The 21,340-nt window shown below is 45.2% G+C and overlaps 1 protein-coding gene across 2 annotated transcripts in view; it reads left to right on the plus strand.

The window, feature by feature from the left end:
- The first annotated feature begins 4,494 nt into the window (after window positions 1-4,494).
- Window positions 4,495-21,340, plus strand: part of GPSM1 (G protein signaling modulator 1) — a 314,757-nt gene continuing 297,911 nt past the window's right edge. Inside the window, exon 1 of one of the 2 annotated variants that reach the window (XM_069748154.1) lies at window positions 4,495-5,152. In XM_069748154.1, the coding sequence (XP_069604255.1) occupies window positions 5,094-5,152 (59 nt within the window). In that variant the 5' untranslated portion in view covers window positions 4,495-5,093. The remainder of the gene's footprint in view (window positions 5,153-21,340) is intronic. The other variant, XM_069748155.1, reaches the window with a different exon arrangement.

Genomic DNA, 21,340 nt, shown 5'->3' on the forward strand with positions numbered 1-21,340 from the left:
GTTAGGATTTATCTGCTCTGTGGTAGTATGCTTTGGGGTAGTGTGGTGCCCCTTGCAGGTGATTTTTCCTTACTTCAGGTTTATGAAAATTAATGTTTAAAGTGTATTTTGTGATCACATCGTGGATGTGTGGTTTGTTTGGCTATTTTCTTGTTGAAGGGGGCAAGTTTACCTTTCAAATGATGTGTCATTTGTGTGTGTGGGTGCAGTGTGAACGGAGATGCAAAGTAATCACCGAAAAAGAGTGTTTTCAAATAATATAGAAGGATTTCCCAGATGAACATTGCATGATCTATGAGACTTTTCACAGCAGTATGTCATTCTCAGCAAGGTGAGAAGTTGCACCTTGGATCAAATCCTTTTAAGACTGGGCCCAATGCTGCTAGCCTCCTCAAAGCTGACTGTATTGTTGCCTAAAAGGCTGACTTTTTATGTAAGTTGGCTCCGCAAGCAAATGATTTTGCCCCCAGTCAAATCAACACTGTGACAACAATATCAGAATGTATGACATCATATAAGGTTGAGTATGCATCTTACTGTGCATTTGCTAACTCTTTTTTCTAATGTGGTTATGAGGCCATTTTTCTGGATGGAGCCCCAATGGACCAAGACTGCCATACTACTCTGCAAACTTCAATAAATGATTAGAGCATCAATCTAAGAATTAGTATGAAATACAAATGGTGAAATAATGCATGTCCTACTGTTTAAAGGGAAAATGTCATCAGACAATGACCAAATGATCTGTTGTTTAAATCAGGGTTTTATGATAAATATGTTTTTGAACAGATATAGAATCTAGTAATATTTACACTGGATACTAGCCTCCTACATAAAGCTCTGTATAGATGAGTTTTCAGCAGTCTCATTGTCATTACAGAAAGATGAAGGGTAATGGCTCTATATGCAGTCAATAACACAGGCTAAACCATTCACAATCGATGTCACAGCTCACCTTCTCCTCCTGTACAATTACTGATATATAGTGATGACACTGGTCTAGTGGCCAGGTCAGTTATCCCTCTATTGACTATTGAATATTGATTTCGCTGCTGGACCAGAGTCCTGCAAATTGATGCTAATGATAACACCTCTATATTCAGTAGGTAACAAGATTCACCATCCACAATAGGAAATGTAACAGCTCACCTTCTCCTGTACAATGACGTATAACTATTCTATGTACAGTAGTTATCACAGGATCTAAATTCACAATAGGTGATGTCACAGCTCACCACCTCCTCCTCCTCCTGTACAATGACTGATAACACATCTATATGCAAAAGATAACACAGGATCCACCATTTACAATAGGTGATGTCACAGCTCACCTCCTCCTCAGTCCCTATATCAGAATTCCTGGGCTCTTAGTGGTCTAACTCCAAGCTATCGGCAAGCTTTCCCCATTATGTGGATAGAGCATAACTTTTTTTGTGGAGAGGGGATGAAATAACGCTTTAAGGGTATGTGCACATGTTGCAGATTTGCCTGTGGATTTTTCTGCGCGGATTCTACCTCTCTTGGTAGAAACCACAGTTGAAAATCCGCACGGATTTGATGCGGGTTTTCATGTGGATTTGTAAGCTAAATAAAGATATATTTAACAAAAAAAAAAAAAATTGTGATGTAATTTCCTTGTCTAACCTCTTCTTTTACATACTCCATTGAAGAATAATGTTTAGACACATAGGTAGATAGATATATCGATAGATAATACCAAGTCCGATGTTTAGTAATAAACATAATAAAATGGTACATAAAGACTTAAATAAAGACACACACATACACACAAAATATCTGCATTAGGCCGGGGTCACACTTGCGAGAAACTCGCACTAGTCTCGCACCTCAATACTCTGCACTGCTGCCGGCACTCGGACCAGAGCGTTTAGCTGCATAGAAACACATGCGGCCGCACACTCCGTCCCGAATGGCGGCGGCAGTGCCGGGCATTGAGGTGCGAGACTCGTGAGAGTTTCTCGCAAGTGTGACCCCAGCCTTAAACGCAATATGTTTTAATTTAAAAAAAAAAATGGCGTTGGCTCCCGCGCAATTTTCCAAAACAGATATGGAAAGCCAGCGACAGGGGGCCGATGTTTATAGCCTGGGAAGGGGATAATACCCGTGGAGCTTCTCAGGCAATTCGGGCACTTGGCTTCTCTCTTCCCACTTACTCTGTAGCCGTGGCAAGTGGGGTAATAGTTGTGGGGATGATGTCACCTTTGTATTGTTTGGGGACATTGTTATGAACAGGTAATTCAGAACCACAATGGACCTTGAAGTTCAGAGCACACAAGGTGACCTGACATTTACCAAAAACATAGGACAAGCTCTGAGACGTGGAAACTCTGCTGACCGCAATCCCTAATCCTAACACACCACACTAGAGGTAGCCGTGGATTGCGCCTAACGCTCCCTATGCAACTCGGCACAGCCTGAGAAACTAACTAGCCCTGAAGATAGAAAAATAAGCCTACCTTGCCTCAGAGAAATTCCCCAAAGGAAAAGGCAGCCCCCCACATATAATGACAGTGAGTAAAGATGAAATACAAACACAGAGATGAAATAGATTTAGCAAAGTGAGGCCCGACTTACTGAATAGACCGAGGATAGGAAAGATAGCTTTGCGGTCAACACAAAAACCTACAAACAACCACGCAGAGGGGCAAAAAGACCCTCCGCACCGACTAACGGTACGGAGGTGCTCCCTCTGCGTCTTAGAGCTTCCAGCAAGCAAGAAAAAACCAATATAGCAAGCTGGACAGAAAATATAGCAAACAAAAATAACACAAGCAGAACTTAGCTTATGCAGGATAGAGAGGCCACAGGAACGATCCAGGAGGAAGCAAGACCAATACTAGAACATTGACTGGAGGCCAGGATCAAAGCACCAGGTGGAGTTAAATAGAGCAGCACCTAACAACTTAACCTCATCACCTGAGGAAGGAAACTCAGAAGCCGCAGTACCACTCTCATCCACCAAAGGAAGCTTATAGACAGAACCAGCCGCAGTACCACTTACGACCACAGGAGGGAGCTTGGCCACAGAATTCACAACAGGACATCAAGCCCACGGCTTAGTAATGGAGAATAGTCTATAAGACACCTATCCAGTACTAATCCTATAGTTACATGGTAAATAAAGATACAATCAGAATAAAGTATTTTAATGAAATAAAACACCACAGTTTCCTATATATATTATACGCCTAATTCCTGTGACGCCCTCGTTCTTCTGCAAAGAAAAAAAATAAACCAACACAAATACTCCCTGTTCTGATGTAATATACTTAATAATGACTATCCCACGACTATCTCCCTTGTAGAGTTGTAACATCAAGAGCTATGACCGCTCTACAGGGGCCTCCGATGACATACTGACGAGAGATAATACTCCCGCAGTGTAGTTCATCGGAGTTCGTGCTCTCACTTTATGGCACTATAGCTGAGTGAGAATTTTCTGATGCAGCGGTTTTGCAAGTGACAGGATGAACTCCAGTGACCTCCAGGCAGCAGAGTGCTACAGTATGGAGGATACCTCCTATCACTGTATCACCGGAGCCCCTGTAGAGCGGTCACATCTGCTGATGTGACAGCTCTATAAGGGAGATCGTCATGGGACACTTGTTATTAAATGGATTACATCGGAACAGGGAGTATTGGGTTGGTTTATTTTGTTTCTTTTGCAGGTGATCGAGCACGTCGGGGATTAGCTGTTTGAGTATGTACTCTGTGTATATGTATGTGTATATGTAAATGTTTTTTAAATATTCAACACAACTACTATCCCTTCATCGGCTAATGCTGTCACTGTTTTATTTGATAGCAGACATAGCCGGATGGGACTAGTAGTCCCATCGGCCGATGCCTACACACACACACACACACACACACACACACACACACACACACACACACACACACACACACACACACACACACACACACACACACACACACTTCTCTGCCCACACACTTTTCCTCCTCCCTTTCTGCAGCGTTTTTCGCAGGCACAACCGCAGTAAACTCGCAAATCTTTTTACACCTGCGGTTTTGCTGTGGATTTGACTGAATCAATGGAAGTCAATTGGTGCAGAAACGCTGCAGATCCGCAAAAAGAATGCAGAAAAATCCGCGCCAATTTGCAGCGTTTTATTTTCCTCAGCATGTGCACAACAATTTTGGATTCACATAGATTAACATTGGTTGTGCACTACACTGTGGATTTGGTGCAATTCCGCGTGTCCAAAAACGCTGTGGATCCACAACGTGTGCACATACCTAACAGCTGGAGAGCTGCAGGTTGCTGACCCCTGATATACAGGAAGCTATAAAACTTGACACATTAAAACTATTCCATAAACATTTTATATAGTTTTCTGGGGATTTTTTTTAATGATAAATGTACACTAATTACAAGAAAATACTCATTATTTTTCGTTACTCTTTGTCTCTTCTAACTTTGGCTTGAAAGGGGTTAAACCTTCCAGTGTCCTGACAAGGAAGTGATTCATGGCCTCCTGACACTTGTAACAAACTCTTTCCTTTTCAGTGTCTAATCATTGGTGTCCTGATAGGAAGCACAGACATCGCTTTTGGAGGACCCTGCTGGCCAAATTCTCTGGGAAGCGATATGGCTATTGCAGGGCAGGGCTTATCGCTTGTATCCAGACCGGCTGTGCTAGCGATGAGGACTGTTCTCCAGTCGGGAAGAGGTTAATCTGCGGGCAGCTGTTGCTATAGTCCTTCCTTGGACCAATTCTGCAGGAAGACGCCTGCTGCATCCAGACATTGTGTGATCGGTAGGAGAAATAGAGAAACAAGGGGGAGGGCAGGGTCACAGTGCAGAAGGAGGAAAAAAAGACCTACCCCTCCTTATATTCCCCTGACAATACCAGCATTGGATGACATCACATGGAGGGGGAGTGATTTGTGGCTACTGTAGACTTTGTGTTAACATACATCACTTCCTAGCTGCCATAATACAACTATTATAGAAGGGGCACCCTGGCTGCACAGCCTCCCTCTGCCTTCACCGTCTATCTGGATGTTGGACACAATTGACTTGATTGTATGACCTCCACCTACAATACATGGCTTTCCTACCTAACAATGGATTGCACCATCCTCCAGCCAGGAGAGTGTATTCAAGGTATGTAGCGGAGACATGCACTGTATACATTGCATGCAGTCATGGGGAGGGCTGGCTATATAATTGGGATGGGAGGATAGTAGTAAGTCTTCACCTATCGTGTATATTTTCATAACCGTGGCTGGATTATTGCATTCAGGAGCTGCCGGCTTGTCAGGCACATTGATATCCTTAGCCAAGGGCATCCAACAATGAGGGGATGTGAGCAGAATCTCATTGCCCAAACTGCTGGCTTTACTGGCCTGGAGTCCTAGAACAGGTACTCGGGATATATCCAAGGTGTGTACAAGGCAGGTGACACCACTGACATTGGTTGCACATTGGTTTATTTTTACCAATACCAGAACTAATTATCTCGTATGTTGGCAGCATGGTAGGGGGAAGATATTGTGTTACGCACAGGAAAGGAGAAGTTTTTTACCTGTGTACAGCAGGTTTCCTGTGCTGGAGCAAACCATGAGATACCAGATGTTTTCTTATTTTGGGATTAGCCGTGTAATAATGAACATCCGGAAAGCAAAAACATTGAAATATACTTTTTTTTTTTTTCACTAAGTTTCTTCACCATGGATCTATTGCATGTGTCCCACAATGACGTATATCCTATCTATCTATCTATCTATCTATCTATCTATCTATCTATCTATCTATCTATCTATCTATATCCTTAAAAGTCTTCCTAAGAATTGTTAGGACAGCATCCAAAATTTCTGATTTTCATACAAATGTACATGACAACTTTTAAAGAGATTTCCCACAAAATAAATTTTATCACCAAGGCACAGGAAGATCGTTGGGTCCAAAAGACCTGGGTGTAGCTCTACGCCATTCACTGCTTTGCTTTGGTATATTGCCATTTCATAGAATAGAATGGAGCAACGATTGAGCACCCGTATGACTTCTCCATTGACAGAGGAGACTCATGGACTACCCGTCCAATCACAAATCTTGTAAAACCTCTTTAATGACTCAACTAAAACTTTTCTAACAATAACAGTGTTAAACCTTGGATATGTTAAGAAAGTTGTATATTAAGGTTTAATGGCCCTTTAACTCAGACATGTTGGAAATTCTATGCCAAGAAAGGAGTAAAAATTGGCAATTAGCAGTGCGCTCAACTCTTCTTTTTCCGGCCAACCAATTGACTATGAATAGAGCAGAGGTCGAGCATTGGATACTGGCCGAGTCATGTTCTTGGGGTTATTGGGGATCCCAGCGGTCGGGCTCCCAGTGATCAGGACAAGGGACAACTTGATGTTTTGGGAATAACCCCTTTAGTTTCAGCATATTTCATTTTTATGACTTTGTACCTGGATGTTAAAGAAATCCAGCATAATTATGAGAAAGTTGTAATATGTGCATCTGAGATCATGTAGGCCAGAATATTTATAGGGGTTGTCCACATGTCTTATTAAAAAGAATGGACAACAGACTCCAGCTTGGAAATGCTGGAGGACGCCTATACAGGTGCTGTGTAATAGTAAAATACAGCAGAAGTGTGGGTATACCGATTGCTTTGCTTTGGGTTCAGCAGTCAGACATTCCATCTAAAGGGGTATTTGGAGAATTTTTTTTATCCGCTATCCTATATTTTACTGGACACTGGGGATCTGACCACTGGGTTCCTCAGCGATCCTGAGATTGGGGCTCTGTCTTAATTGGAGTGAAGGTGCGCAGGCTCAAAATCCGCTCAATTTATTCTCTATGGGACTTGCAGAAAAAAGCAGAGCGCTATATTCTGCTATCCTCAGAAAGCCATAGACCATGAATTGAGTGTAGGTTGAACACTTCCACTCCATTCCAGGACGGTTCTTGGGTTTACTGGATGTCACCGCAAACTTTTATGTGAATACCACTTAAATCTTAAATCTGTTTGAATTTCGGTGTAATTTTAATACTCAAAATGACACACTCTGCTACACCTGAAGGGGGTGATGGCGTGAGATATAAATAACCCTTTCAGACCATGTGCTAGTGAACATGGGCCCAGATAGTTTAACAGGTCGGTAGGCCCTGAGCCATGCAATTCATTAACTTGCAGCAATAAATGTTTCTTCTTACAATATCCTGCTAGACTGGTTGCTCTGAAGCCACGGGACAAAACGCCTTCCCTGTAAAGCAGACCGAGTACAAGACCGGTAATGAAGGTATGAGGAGAAGATAATGTGAAAGTGAACTTTCTTCTGTGACTTGTTCCACAGTATACATGATGCATTTTCTGTCTCCTCATGTGTTACGGATATTCTTCCAGTGATGTGTAATGGTAACAGGCAAAGGACTTGAAATCAATAACAATCTTGGATTGTCATGTGACACTATGATCCCCTAATTTATAATATACTATCCGAGTGGTTAGTTTTTTTGTGTTTCATAAAGGCAACATAGGCTGCTCACAGTAGGATGAGCAACGCAACACGCAGCCTGGTGTCACATTGAAAACAACTCCTGTGTCATATTGGAAAAATGGCCGCACCGCTAGGTCCATGATTAATCCATTTTGTACTTCAAGTGAAATTGGATGTCACATACCAGGACTAATGCCGGTGTCACACTTGTGAGTACAATACGAGAAACTCGAACGAGTCTTCGCATCAATACCCAGCACTGCCGCCGGCACTTGGGACTGGAGCGCTCAGCTACATAGAAATACATGCAGCCGCACGCTCAGGTCACGAGTGCCGGCAGAAGTGCCGGGTATTGATGCAAAGACTCGTGCGAGTTTCTCGTATTGCACTTGCAAGTGTGACCCCGGCCTAAGGCTAAGTTCACATGGTGAATATTTCTACATCAATTAGCAAAATACGGTTACTTTTGTTTAGTTTTTTTTTACATTTTTTCAGCTACCTTTTTGTCCCCTATTGGTATGTCATGTTTTAAACAAAACTCCTTCATTTTGAATACTACCTGTTCCTTAGTTTTGGAAAAACTTTATTGATAGTCATGTGTTGAATACATGCTTTTTTTTTTTGCGTTTTCCCAGTGTAAACACACTAAAGATGCATATGGTGTCCTTCTTCCCTGTAGTTTTGTTAGCCAAGATAGTTTCTGTGGGAGTCTTCTTGCGAACACGTCCAGTTGACTTATAAGACAACTAGATGTATACACAAGTCAGAGGAGGCCATATCTCAAGAACACAGATTAGCAGGAACAAAAGAAAAACAACTCTGGGTTCAGGAGAAAGCGCAGCTAACACTGGGCTAAACAAAATAGTATTTACCACAAGTCTTTAAGATGACCAATTGTAGAAGGAGAGAACCTCCTACACCTTTGAAAAAAAGCAACCATAGGAACATAGCCTTGCATGCAAGCGGTGAGGACGTGTCTCCGGAGTGCTGTCACTGCTTTCATCCTGTAAGACACGTCCTGAGGCGCAATTTCTGGGAGAATAGACCTCTACCTGGTGGCTGATGGTTCTTGGATGCTGGAGGTGCTGAATTGATCTTTGGTGGTAAAGGTGACCCAAAGCAGAAAGATCAGCACGGAGGATGGAGCGGAGCCATCAGACATTCAAGATGGTGCCCTCACGTCCTGTGGCCAGAGGCAGAGAGATGTAGGAGGAGATGCAGCAGCCAAACTGGAGCAATACGCTCTTAGAGCATCGCCCACAGCTCGCAGAAATGGACGTCAATGACAACATAATGTCCTCAAAAGGATCTAGATCTGCTGCATTAGTTCATGAGGAGGGGGATGATATCCCCCCATTACACAGCATCGCACTCCCTCGTGCACAACAATGTAGAACTGACGTCCAAGCACGCCGGGAGCACCCGTGGTGTAAAATCTTTAGGGGGATCACCATGTTTAATGGATGTTTTAAACACACTTAACAAATGTAATTCCACACTGACCACGCTAAGAGGAAAGATAGGCTATATACAGGAGACCTGTCACGGTTCCACCCCTCAGTGTGCCTGGGATTCAGTTACTAACAGCTTGGCCATCCAGTCTGGTACAGGGGTCTTCTGAGCTGTCAGTGTGTTGATTGACAGCTCGACTATTGTTAGGCTTGTTCTCCTGTGCCTTGAGTTCTGTATGGTTGATCTGTATGATTCTGTATGTTGGACTGCGTTCTGACCATCCGCCTGTTTATCCCCTTCAGCTCTGATCCGTTATCCTCCCGATACTCTTACCTCGTAACGTTACTTGACTATGCTTTTGTATTTTCCTTCTGTTTATGATGTACCCTCCTGGCTTCTGATCTTGGACTCCTTGACCATACTGACTCACTGCTTGGTCGTGAGAAATGATTAGCGTCACACGACTATTCTGACAATCCAGCACGATGCGCAAAAAATGGCAGATCGTACAACTGCTGTGAAGGGGAGAGTTGGTGAACTGGAGGACGCCCTCCCTCCTGTCCACAGAGACATTCAGAGTCAAAACAAGCAGATACCGCTTTAATGGCCAGGAATGATGAGTTGGAAAACCACCTGCGGCATAATATCGGGCTGGTGGGTGTTCCTGAGAAGGTGGAAGGGAGAGAATTGGATGGCTTTTTTTTTTAAGTGGCTGCTAAATACCTTCCTCAAAGAAGTTCTCAGTCCTCCTCTGTTTGCAGGGTTCCCACAAGACCCAGCTCAGTGGGCAGACCTGCTCGGCCTATCCTGGTTAAAATCTTAGGTTATAAAGACTGGGATATCTTACTGAGGAAGACAGGCAAACCGCACAGATGACTTGGAGGGCAGGGTATCCTTTTTTCCGACTTCTCTGTGGACGTCCAGTATAAAAGATCCCAGTACATAGACATTAAGGCTATGTGCACACGTATTCTGGTCCACTGCGGATTTTTCCGCAGCGGATTTGATAAATCTGTATGGCAAAAACGCTGCATTTTTGCTGCAGATTTATCGCGGATTTACCGGGTTTTTTCTGCGGTTTTACAACTGCGGTTTTCCATAGGAGCAGCTGTAAAACCGCTGCGGAATCCGCAGAAAGTGACATGCTGCGGAATATAAACCGCTGCGTCTCCGCGCGTTTTTTTCCGCAGCATGTGCACAGCGTTTTTTGTTTCCCATAGGTTTACATTGTAATGTAAACTCATGGGAAACTGCTGCGGATCCGCAAGAGGTCCGGACCTGCAATGTAATCAAGAGGATGATGGATAGTCACAAGCCATCAAACAAAGAAGAACTGCTTAAATTTTTGCGCCAGGAGCAGTGTGAAAGACTGGTGGAAAGCATGCCAAGACACATGAAAGCTCTGATTAAAAATCATGGTTAGTCCACAAAATATTGATTTCTGAACTTTTCCTGAGATAAAACATTAGTATTGTTGTTTCTAAATTATGAACTTGTTTTCTTTGCATTATTTGAGGTCTAAAAGCACTAGGATTTTTTTTTTAATTTTTACCATTTCTCCTTTTTAGAAAGAAAATACAAAATGTATTGTTGGAAATTCGGAGACTTGTTGCTTATAGAATAAAAGAGAAATTTATATTTTTCTCAAAAATGTACTCATAAAGAGAAGAATCAGACAAACTGAACATTCTGCAGTGGTCTCTTAATTTTTGCCTGAGCTGTATGCTTTCTCCCTAAGGGTATGTGCACACGCTGCGGATTTTGCTGCGGATCCGCAGCCGTTTCCCATGCATTTACAGTACCATGTAAAGCAATGGGAAATGAAATTCGCAGTGCACATGCTGCGGAAAACAAACGCGCGGAAACGCAGCGGTTTATTTTCCGCAGCATGTCAATTCTTTCTGCGGATTCCGCTGCGGGTTTGCCCCTGCTCCAATAGAAATCTGCAGGTGAAAACCCGCAGAGGAAACTGCAAAAGAAACCGCAGTAAAAACCGCAGCAGTTTTTCACTGTGGATTTTGCAAATCCGCTGCGGAAACTTCCGCAGTGGAATCCGCAGCGTGTGCACTTAGCCTTACCGGTTCAATGTGGAAGTTGCAAGTAATAGTGTGTTATGGTTAATCATCCATATATGCAAGTTATATGGTTTATCTGTAGTGCTGCAGGTTCTATGTGGGAGAAAATTGATAAAGAATATTTTGTTTTAGGGTTTGTTTTTGTTTGTTTTTTTAAGCATGCACCAAATGGTTGTGAGCTACTTTTGACTCCATCCCTTAGGCTAGGTTCACATTGCGTTAGGGCAATCCGTTTAGCGCATAGCACTAGCGGATTGCGCTAACGCAATGTCTTTATAGGGGTCGCGTTTGTAGTTCCCGCTAGCGCAGATCCCCGATCTGCGCTAGCGAGGAATGGACCTCGGACGCACATCGGACTCTGCAAGCAGCGTCCGAGGTCAGTCACAAAATAACGGCACATCGCTAGCGCGTGCCGAAAATGGCATGCGCTAGCGATGCGCTACAGAGAAAAATCACATTGCTGTCAATGGGTGCGCTAATGGACCCGTTGCACAGCGTTAATTGCGACAATTTTGCCGTGCAACGCAGTCCGTTAGTCTTAACCCATTAACGCAATGTGAACCTAGCCTTACAGGTAAGGGTAGGTTCATACTGTTTAACCCCTTAATCCCATATGACGTACTATCCCATCGAGGTGACCTGGAACTTAACTCCCAGTGACGGGATAGTACGTCATATCGCGGCCAGGTGTCAGCTGACTTATCGCAGCTGACATCCGGCACTATGTGCCAAGAGTGATCACGGACCACCCACGACACATTAGCCCCCAGCACACTGCGATCAAACATGATCGAAATGTTCTGGCGGCATAAGGAAGCATTGCGCAGGGAGGGGGCTCCCTGTGGGCTTCCCTGAGACCCTCGGAGCAACGTGATGTGGTCACGTTGCTCCGAGGGTCTCCTACCTTCTTCTCCCTGCAGGCCCTGGATCCAAAATGGCCGCTGGGCTACATCCGGGTCCTGCAGGGAGGTGGCTTACCAGCGCCTGCAGCCCTGCATGTCAGATCGCTGATCTGACAGTGCTCTGCAAAGTGTCAGATCAGCAATCTGACCCTATAACAATGGGGCAATGTTGTAAAGTAAAAAAAAAATATTCACATGTGTAAAAAAAAAAAAAAAATATATATATATATATATATATATATATATATATATATATATATATATATATATAGTTCCCATAAATACATTTCTTTATCTAAATAATAAAAAAAGTGTACATATAGTATCGCCGCGTCCATAACGACCCCACCTATAAAACTGTCCCGCTACTAAACCCCTTCAGTGAACGCGGTTAAAAAGAGAGGCAAAAAACAACACTTTATTATACCGCCAAACAAAAAGTGGAATAACACGCCATCAAAAAAACGGATATAAATACCACTGAAAACGTCATCTTGTCCTGCAAAAAATGAGCCGCCATACAGCATCATCAGCGAAAAAATAAAAATTATAGTCCTCAGAATAAAGTGATGCAAAAATAATTTTTCCTATAAAATAGTTTTTATCATATAAAAGTGCCAAAACATTAAAAAATTATATAAATGAGGTATCGCTGTAATCGTACTGACCCGAACAATAAAACTGCTTTATCAATTTTACCAAACGTGGAATGGTATAAACGCCCCCCCCAAAAGAGATTAATGAATTGCTGGTTTTTGGTCATTCTGCCTCACAAAAATCGGAATAAAAAGCGATCAAAAAATATCACGTGCACAAAAATGTTACCAATAAAAACGTCAACTCGTCCTGCAAAAAAGCAAGACCTCACATGACTCTGTGGACCAAAATATGGAAAAATTATAGCTCTCAAAAAGTGGAGACGCAAAAACTATTTTTTACAAAAAAAGCGTCTTTTAGTCTGTGACAGCTGTCAATCGTAACAATCCACTAAAAAAAAGCTATAAAAGTAAATCAAACCCCCCTTCATTACCCCCTTAGTTAGGGAAAAATAATAAAATTAAAAAAAATGTATTTATTTCCATTTTCCCATTAGGGGTAGGGTTAAAGCTAGGGTTGGGGCTAGGGTTAAGGTACCGTCACACTAAGCGAAGCTGCAGCGATACCGACAACGATGTCGATCGCTGCAGCGTCGCTGTTTGGTCGCTGGAGAGCTGTCACACAGACAGCTCTCCAGCGACCAACGATGCCGGTAACCAGGGTAAACATCAGGTTACTAAGCGCAGAGCCGCGCTTAGTAACCCGATGTTTACCCTGGTTACCATCGTAAAAGTAAAAAAAAAACAAACACTACATACTTACCTTCCGCTGTCTGTCCCCGGCGCTGTGCTTTCCTGCACTGGCTGTGAGCACAGCGGCCGGAAAGCAGAGCGGTGACGTCACCGCTGTGCTTTCCGGCTGGCCGGCGCTCACAGTCAGTGCAGGAAAGCACAGCGCCGGGGACAGACAGTGGAAGGTAAGTATGTAGTGTTTTTTTTTTTTTTACTTTTACGCTGGTAACCAGGGTAAACATCGGGTTACTAAGCGCGGCTCTGCGCTTAGTAACCCGATGTTTACCCTGGCTACCAGCGAAGACATCGCTGAATCGGCATCACACACGCTGATTCAGCGATGTCTGCAGGGAGTCCAGCGACGAAATAAAGTGCTGGACTTTCTGCAGCGATCAACGACATCACCGCAGGATCCTGATCGCTGCTGCGTGTCAAACTGAACGATATCGCTAGCCAGGACGCTGCAATGTCACGGATCGCTAGCGATATCGTTCAGTGTGACTGTACCTTTAGGGTTTCAGTGAGAATTGGGGGTTTCCACTGTTTAGGCACATCAGGGGTTTTCCAAACGCGACATGGCGTCCGATCTCAATTCCAGCCAATTCTGCGTTGAAAAAGTAAAACATTGCTCCTTCCCTTCCGAGCTCTCCTGTGTGCCCAAACAGGGGTTTACTCCAACATATGGGGTATCAGCGTACTCAGGACAAATTGGACAACAACTTTTGGGGTCCAATTTCTCTTGTTACCCTTGGGAAAATAAAAATTTGGGGGGCTAAAAAAACATTTTTGTGGGGAAAAAATGATTTTTTATTTTCACGGCTCTGCGTTATAAACTGTAGTGAAACACTTGGGGGTTCAAAGTTCTCACAACACATCTAGATAAGTGAATCAAAAAAGAAAATATGGCACTCACCCCTAAAGATGCTGTAGTGAAGTCCTTTATTTGCTACGAACAGCAATCAGGTACACATGGAGAGGCGGCAGGACGTGAAGAGGAGAGGGTGCGGGGAACAGGTAAGGACTACGGTCGTTTCGCGCAAAGCGCTTCCAATAAAGGACTTCACTACAGCATCTTTAGGGGTGAGTGCCATATTTTCTTTTTTTGATTCATCATCAGTCAAGTCTTTGGTCCTCTGTGGATTGTTTCATTGAGCACCACCCCGAGCTGTTTTCTCTGGATAGTGTTGCAGTCTGCTCTGCCGCCGCTCATTTTCACACCTGTGAATAATTTGCGGATCTTGTGCCGCACGGCTACCATTTTTTTGGTTTTGTTGTAACTACATCTATATAAGTTCCTTGGGGGGTTTAGTTTCCAATATGGGGGTCACTTGTGGGGGTTTCTACTGTTTAGTTACATCAGGGACTCTGCAAATGCAACGTGACGCCTGCAGACCAATCCATCTAAGTCTGCATTCCAAATGGCGCTCCTTCCCTTCCGAGGTCTGCCATGCGCCCAAACGGTGGTTCCCCCCACATATGGGGTATCGGCATACTCAAGACAAATTGCGCAACAACAATTGAGGTCTAATTTCTTCTCTTACCCTTGGGGAAATAAAAAATTGGGGGCTAAAAATAATTTTTGTGGGAATTTTTTTATTTTTATTTTCACCGCTCTCACCACACACCTAGATAAGTTCCTTAGGGGGTCTACTTTCCAAAATGGTGTCACTTTTGGAGGGTTTCAATGTTTAGGCACATCAGTGGCTCTCCAAACACAACATGGCGTCCCATCTCAATTCCAGTCAATTTTGCATTGAAAAGTCAAACTGCACTCCTTCCCTTCCGAGCTCTGCCATGCGCCCAAACAGTGGTTTACCCCCACATACGGGGTATCGGCGTACTCAGGACAAATTGCACAACAACTTTTGGGGTCCCATTTCTTCTCTTACCCTTGGGGATGAAAAGATCATTTTTGTGAAAAAATATGATTTTTTATTTTTACGGCTCTGCATTATAAACTATAAACGGTCTCCTTCATGATTTTTGGTAGACAGCAGAATTCATGGTTCCATTTACCACAGCAAGTTTTATTCAGTCGCCATGACAGCACAACGAGAGAGGGGATCCGCCCTTCAGGGACAGGAAACCTCAGACATAAAAGGGCGGCACCTCACTCACCCGCCAGTTGGTTTCCTGTCCCTGACAGTGGAACCTCTTCAGACAGGCCCCGAGAAGAGGGTCGAAGAAAGAATTTATCCCACGCCTGACAGACCGATGCAGGTAGCGGGGTCCCCCTACCTCGGCCTGGTCAGGTAGATGGAAGCACCACACGGCAGGGGTACTGTTGGTGTAGGTGTCGGCAGGAGGAAGCGGCCCGAGGCATTAAGGGCCTTGCTTCTACGACAGCTGCTTTTTACCTGGGGGTCTCCAGGGTGCCGCTTCTGCTGGGGCCTCCGGGGTCGGTCCGCCGCTTGCGCCGGGGTCTGCGGTGGCTAGGGAGAGCTGCCGTCCTTGTCCGGCGCGTCCGCTCTCAGCGCCGCAGCGGCGTCCGGAAGAGGCGTGTCCGGATGACGTCGCGAGCGGCGCGGGGCGATGACGCGGCCGCGCATGCGCGGTAGCGACTTCTTTTGGCTAATGGCGGCGCCCGGCGTCTGAGGAGGGATTTTCTGGCCACGAGGGGTCCAGCGCTTTAAGCGGACGCCTAGCGGTCACGACCCTACCAGCGCAGTACCGGTCGTCGGCAAGTGATTTCCCTGCTGGCCCCCATCCGGGGGTGGTACCCAGGGGGAGGAATTTAAACGGCGTACTGAAGCCACAGCTTGTTCCTGTCCACCATTTCCAATATGGAGTCTCTGGAAGGAACACCGCAGCTGGGCGGTGATCAGCAGCAGCAACCTGAACAGCCTTTGAGCAGCTCCCAGCGGCGTTCTAGTGGCAGTAGTCGCGCTGGTAGAGCTAAAGAGGCTCAGAAACCAACTAAGTCCTCAGGCCGTAAGAGATCTCCGGCTAAGAAGGACCCCCCGATCACGGTACCTCTCGCTGCAGGGATGGGTAAGTGAGCTTCGTGAAAGTACGTTTCTGATAGCTGTCCCTCCTTGTATTCCCTCTCTCCTTATTAGGGGAGGAAATCTGTGTCCAAATCCAAACATAGGGAGTGTGCCATCTGTACGGAGCCACTTCCAGATGGACATGAAAAGAAATTGTGTAGCATCTGCATTCAACGGTTAATTGAGGACGAGGCCCCTGACCTTACGTCTACTCTTAGGGATCTGGTTAGACAGGAGGTCAGATATTCCATGAGGTCTCAGAAGTCAGTTTCAAAAAAGAGGAAGGAGATATTATCCCCAGCCTCAGATGTGGATTCAGACACGGGTGGTGTAAGCTCGGATTCTCATCCGTCATCATCATCAGAGGACATGGAATCTAGTCGAGCCTGTCTATCACTTGATAGGATTAACCGCTTGGTCAAAGCTGTCAACAACACCATGGGCATTGAGGAGACCCAGGCGGAATGTTCCATTCAGGACATAATGTTTAAAGGCATAGATCGCAAATCCAAAAGAGTATTTCCGGTAGTTGATAAAGTTAAATCACTGATTACGAGAGAATGGAAGAAACCCGAAAGGAAGGGGTCACTCCCACCAGCATTCAAAAGAAGATATCCCTTTGAGGAAGAGGCTTCTTCCTCCTGGGACAAGGTCCCGAAGCTGGATGCGGCGGTGGCCAAAGCTTGTAAAAAAACGTCTCTCCCATTTGAGGATCTGGGAAACCTAAAGGACCCGCTTGATAGGAAAGCTGAGGTATTCCTTAAAGGAGCTTGGGAAACATCAGCAGGTTCCCTGAGACCGGCGATTGCGGCCACCTGCACTGCCCGGTCGTTGATGGTATGGTTGGGTAATCTAGAAGACCAGCTCAAGGATAAGGTTCCTAGGTGCGAGATCCTATCATCTATGTCTATGATTCAGGATGCAGCAGCCTTCCTTTCGGATGCGTCAGCCGATTCCGTTAGGCTAGCTGCAAGGTCATCAGCACTGTCTAATGCGGCCCGTAGAGCTCTTTGGATAAAATGCTGGCCAGGAGACTTACAGGCCAGATCGAAACTATGTGGCATCCCCTGTGAGGGGGTTCATTTGTTTGGCCCAGTCCTGGATGAGCTTCTAGAAAAAGCAGGTGACAATAAAAAGCGATTCCCTCTTCTAACAAGACCCTTCTATAGACGAGACTACAACAGAGGAGGGCTGTATCGCCGAAGATCGGACAGAGATTCAAATAGAGATTCGACCAGATATAACTCTTATAGAAGAAGAGGTAGAGGTTATATGTTTAACTCCTCTAGAGACTCTAAAAAGCCTCAATGACTGGCGGACCAGGTGGGCGGTAGGCTGTTGGCCTTCTACCCAGCCTGGTTGAAAATCACCAATAGTCCATGGATACTCAGTATCATTAAAGAGGGGTTAAAGTTCCAATTCCACCATACCCCCCAGGACAAATTTAAATTAACCCCTATCCGTTCTTCTCCCGCAGAACAATTGGCGTTGGAGTCAGAAGTTCGAGATCTCCAAAGAAAGGGGGTTCTCGTTAAAGTACCTACGAAGGAACAAGGTACGGGGTTTTACTCCCCTTTATTCCTGATAAAGAAGCCAGATGGATCATATCGTACCATCATCAATCTAAAGGGCTTGAATGTATTCCTGCGGGTCCCATCCTTTAAAATGGAATCTGTGAAGTCGGCAATAAAGCTTCTTTTTCACAATTGCTTCATGGTTGTCTTAGATCTGAAAGACGCCTATTACCATGTCCCGATACATGCAACTCATCAGCGCTTTCTCAGGGTGGCGGTTTCTCTTGCCGGCACAGTAGAGCACTTTCAATATCGGGCACTCCCCTTTGGTGTTGCAGTCGCACCTCGGGTTTTCACTAAGATTATGGTAGAGGTTATGGCACACCTTCATGAGCAAAACGTACTAATAATTCCCTACCTGGATGATTTATTGATTGTTGGGCGTTCAGAGTCACACTGTAAAGAGCAGTTGGAGAAAGTGATAGCAGCATTACACAACTTAGGATGGATTATCAATCTCAAAAAGTCGCGTCTTCAGCCCTCAACGTCACAGCAGTTTTTGGGTCTTACGGTGGATTCGGGTCAGCAGGAATGTCGCCTGCCAGACTCAAAAGTCGATTCTATTCGTCGGCTGGCCTCCAGAGCAATTAATAATCCCGTAGTCTCCTTAAGAAATGCTATGTCACTCTTAGGTTCACTTACTTCTTGTTTTCCGGCGGTGATGTGGGCACAGTTTCACTCCAGGTCTCTGCAATGGGATGTTCTGCATAATTTTCGGCGGCTGGGCGCTAACCTTGATAAAAAATTTTCCCTATCTGTAGACGCCACGGGTTCCCTAAGTTGGTGGACGCACATCCCTAATCTTCGTAGAGGTGTACCTTGGACAAATCAGATAACACGGGTGATAACAACTGATGCTAGCCCCACGGGTTGGGGGGCACACTGGGAAGACAATTACATTCAGGGTCTGTGGTCCCAATCGGAGCGAGACACGTCCTCCAATTTGAAGGAATTGATGGCGGTGGAACGCGCCTTAGATAGGTTCCTTATACCTCTGCAGGGTAGACATGTTAGACTACTCTCTGACAACCAGGTGACCGTTGCTTATGTGAACCACCAAGGAGGTACACGGTCTAGGTCATTAATGAACGTTACAAATCATATTTTTCAGATGGCCGAAAATCACCTGCTCTCCCTTACGGCCCTTCATATAAAGGGAAATCTAAATACCATGGCCGATTACTTAAGCCGCAACGAGCTCAAACAAGGGGACTGGTCTCTAAAACCGGCTGTCTTCAATCAGATCGTACGGTTGTGGGGATGTCCAGAGATAGATCTGTTTGCCAGTCGAGGAAACAAGAAACTCCATCAATTCTGTTCCCTAGACCCAAGGGACAACCCGTACGCAGTCGACGCTCTTCTGATCCCCTGGAATTTCAGTCTCGCCTACGCTTTCCCTCCTCTGAATCTCATTCCTATAGTTCTGAGGAAAATTCGGGAAGACGGAGCCCGAGTGATTTTAATAGCCCCGTTCTGGCCCAGAAGGTCATGGTTCCCATGGTTGAGAAGCATGTCCATTTCCCAGCCATGGATCCTCCCAGAAATACCGGACCTCCTTTCCCAGGGTCCAGTCTTGCATCCACGAGTAACCAACTTGCACCTGACAGCATGGAACTTGAGAGGTCACTTCTGAAAGGAAAGGGATTCTCCCAAAATCTTGTAAATACTCTACTTAAAAGTAGGAAAGCCTCCACGACTAGCATTTATGTTAGGGTATGGAGGAAGTTCCTATCAAGTTCAGGAGCACAAATCAATCAAAAACCTGATATTGCTCAAATCCTAGAATTTTTACAGAAGGGCCTAGAGTTAGGCTTAGCCACCAGCACCCTTAGAGTTCAGGTTTCAGCTCTAGGGGCACTATATAATTCCAACATAGCCAGTAATCACTGGATAACAAGGTTTTTCAAAGCGGTCACCAGATCCAGGCCGGTTGTTAAACAAAAGATAGTGCCATGGGATCTAAATCTTGTGCTCTCGGCTCTAACACAAGCTCCGTTCGAGCCTATTGACTCTGTTCCAATCAAGATCCTGTCGGTCAAAACAGCCCTCTTAGTTGCCCTTACATCGGCAAGAAGGGTTAGTGATCTTCAGGCATTATCCAGGCAACGTCCATATATGCAATTTTTGGAAGATAGAGTGGTGATGAGGCCTGACCCTCTTTATCTTCCAAAGGTTGCCTCAAAATTTCATAGATCCCAGGAGGTGATCCTACCTTCATTTTGTCCTAATCCCTCTAACAATAAGGAGCAGAGATTTCATTGTTTGGACGTACGTAGGTGCCTTCTCAAATACATTTCGGTAACCGACACCTGGAAAAAAGACCACGCTTTATTTTTATCCTACCAGGGGGTTAGGAAGGGACTTAGAGTATCAAAAAATACCCTAGCCAGATGGATTAGGGAGGCGATATCTCTTGCTTATACCGCAGGTGGCGTGGAAATTCCAGAAGGTATAAAGGCTCACTCCACTCGTGCGGTAGCCACATCCTGGGCTGAGAGAGCAGAAGTATCGATTGAGGACATCTGTAAGGCGGCCACATGGTCTTCTCCATCCACCTTTCTTAGACACTATAGATTAGATCTAGGTGGCTCCTCCGACCTCACGTTTGGGAGAAGGGTGCTGGAAGCTATTATCCCCCCCTAGTCACTTTTTCACTTCTCTGAAAGTCTCTCGTTGTGCTGTCATGGCGACTGAATAAATACGTACGCTACTCACCTGGTAGCAGTGTTTTTTCAGGAGCCATGACAGCACCCTTATATTCCCTACCCTCTTTGTTTATGGGTTCAACACTTCCTTTAGAAAAATTCCTAAGTTTATTCACTGGGTGAATTGTACCATATATTAATATTGTTTATGTGCTACTAACCTAGAAGGTCCTTTCATACTCTGTAAACCAACTGGCGGGTGAGTGAGGTGCCGCCCTTTTATGTCTGAGGTTTCCTGTCCCTGAAGGGCGGATCCCCTCTCTCGTTGTGCTGTCATGGCTCCTGAAAAAACACTGCTACCAGGTGAGTAGCGTACGTATTTCCTGGTCCTGAAGCAGCAAAACCGCTTCAGACCATCACACTACCACCACCATATTTTACTGCTGCTATGATGTTCCCTTTCTGAAGTGCTGTGTAACTTCTGCGCCTACATACACCTTCAAAAAAGCTCAACTTTTGTCTCGTCAGTCCACAGAATATTCTCCCAAAAGTCTTGGGGATCATCAAGATGTTTTCTGGCAAATCTGAGACGAGCCTTTATGTTCTTATTGCTTAGCAGGGGTTTTCGTCTTGGAACTCTGCCATGCAGGCCATTTTAGCCCAGTCTCTTTCTAAGGCCGGGATCACACATGCGAGAAACACGTCCGTGTCTCGCATGTGAAATCCAAGCTCTGGCGCCGGCACTTGGGAGCGGAGCGTGCGGCTCCATGTGTTCCTATGCGGCCGCACGCTCCGCTCCCAAGTGCCGGCGCCAGAGTTTGGATTTCACATGCGAGACACGGACGTGTTTCTCGCATGTGTGATCCCGGCCTTATGGTGG

This window comes from Ranitomeya imitator, chromosome 2, assembly GCF_032444005.1.
Source record: "Ranitomeya imitator isolate aRanImi1 chromosome 2, aRanImi1.pri, whole genome shotgun sequence".
Lineage (NCBI taxonomy): Eukaryota > Metazoa > Chordata > Amphibia > Anura > Dendrobatidae > Ranitomeya > Ranitomeya imitator.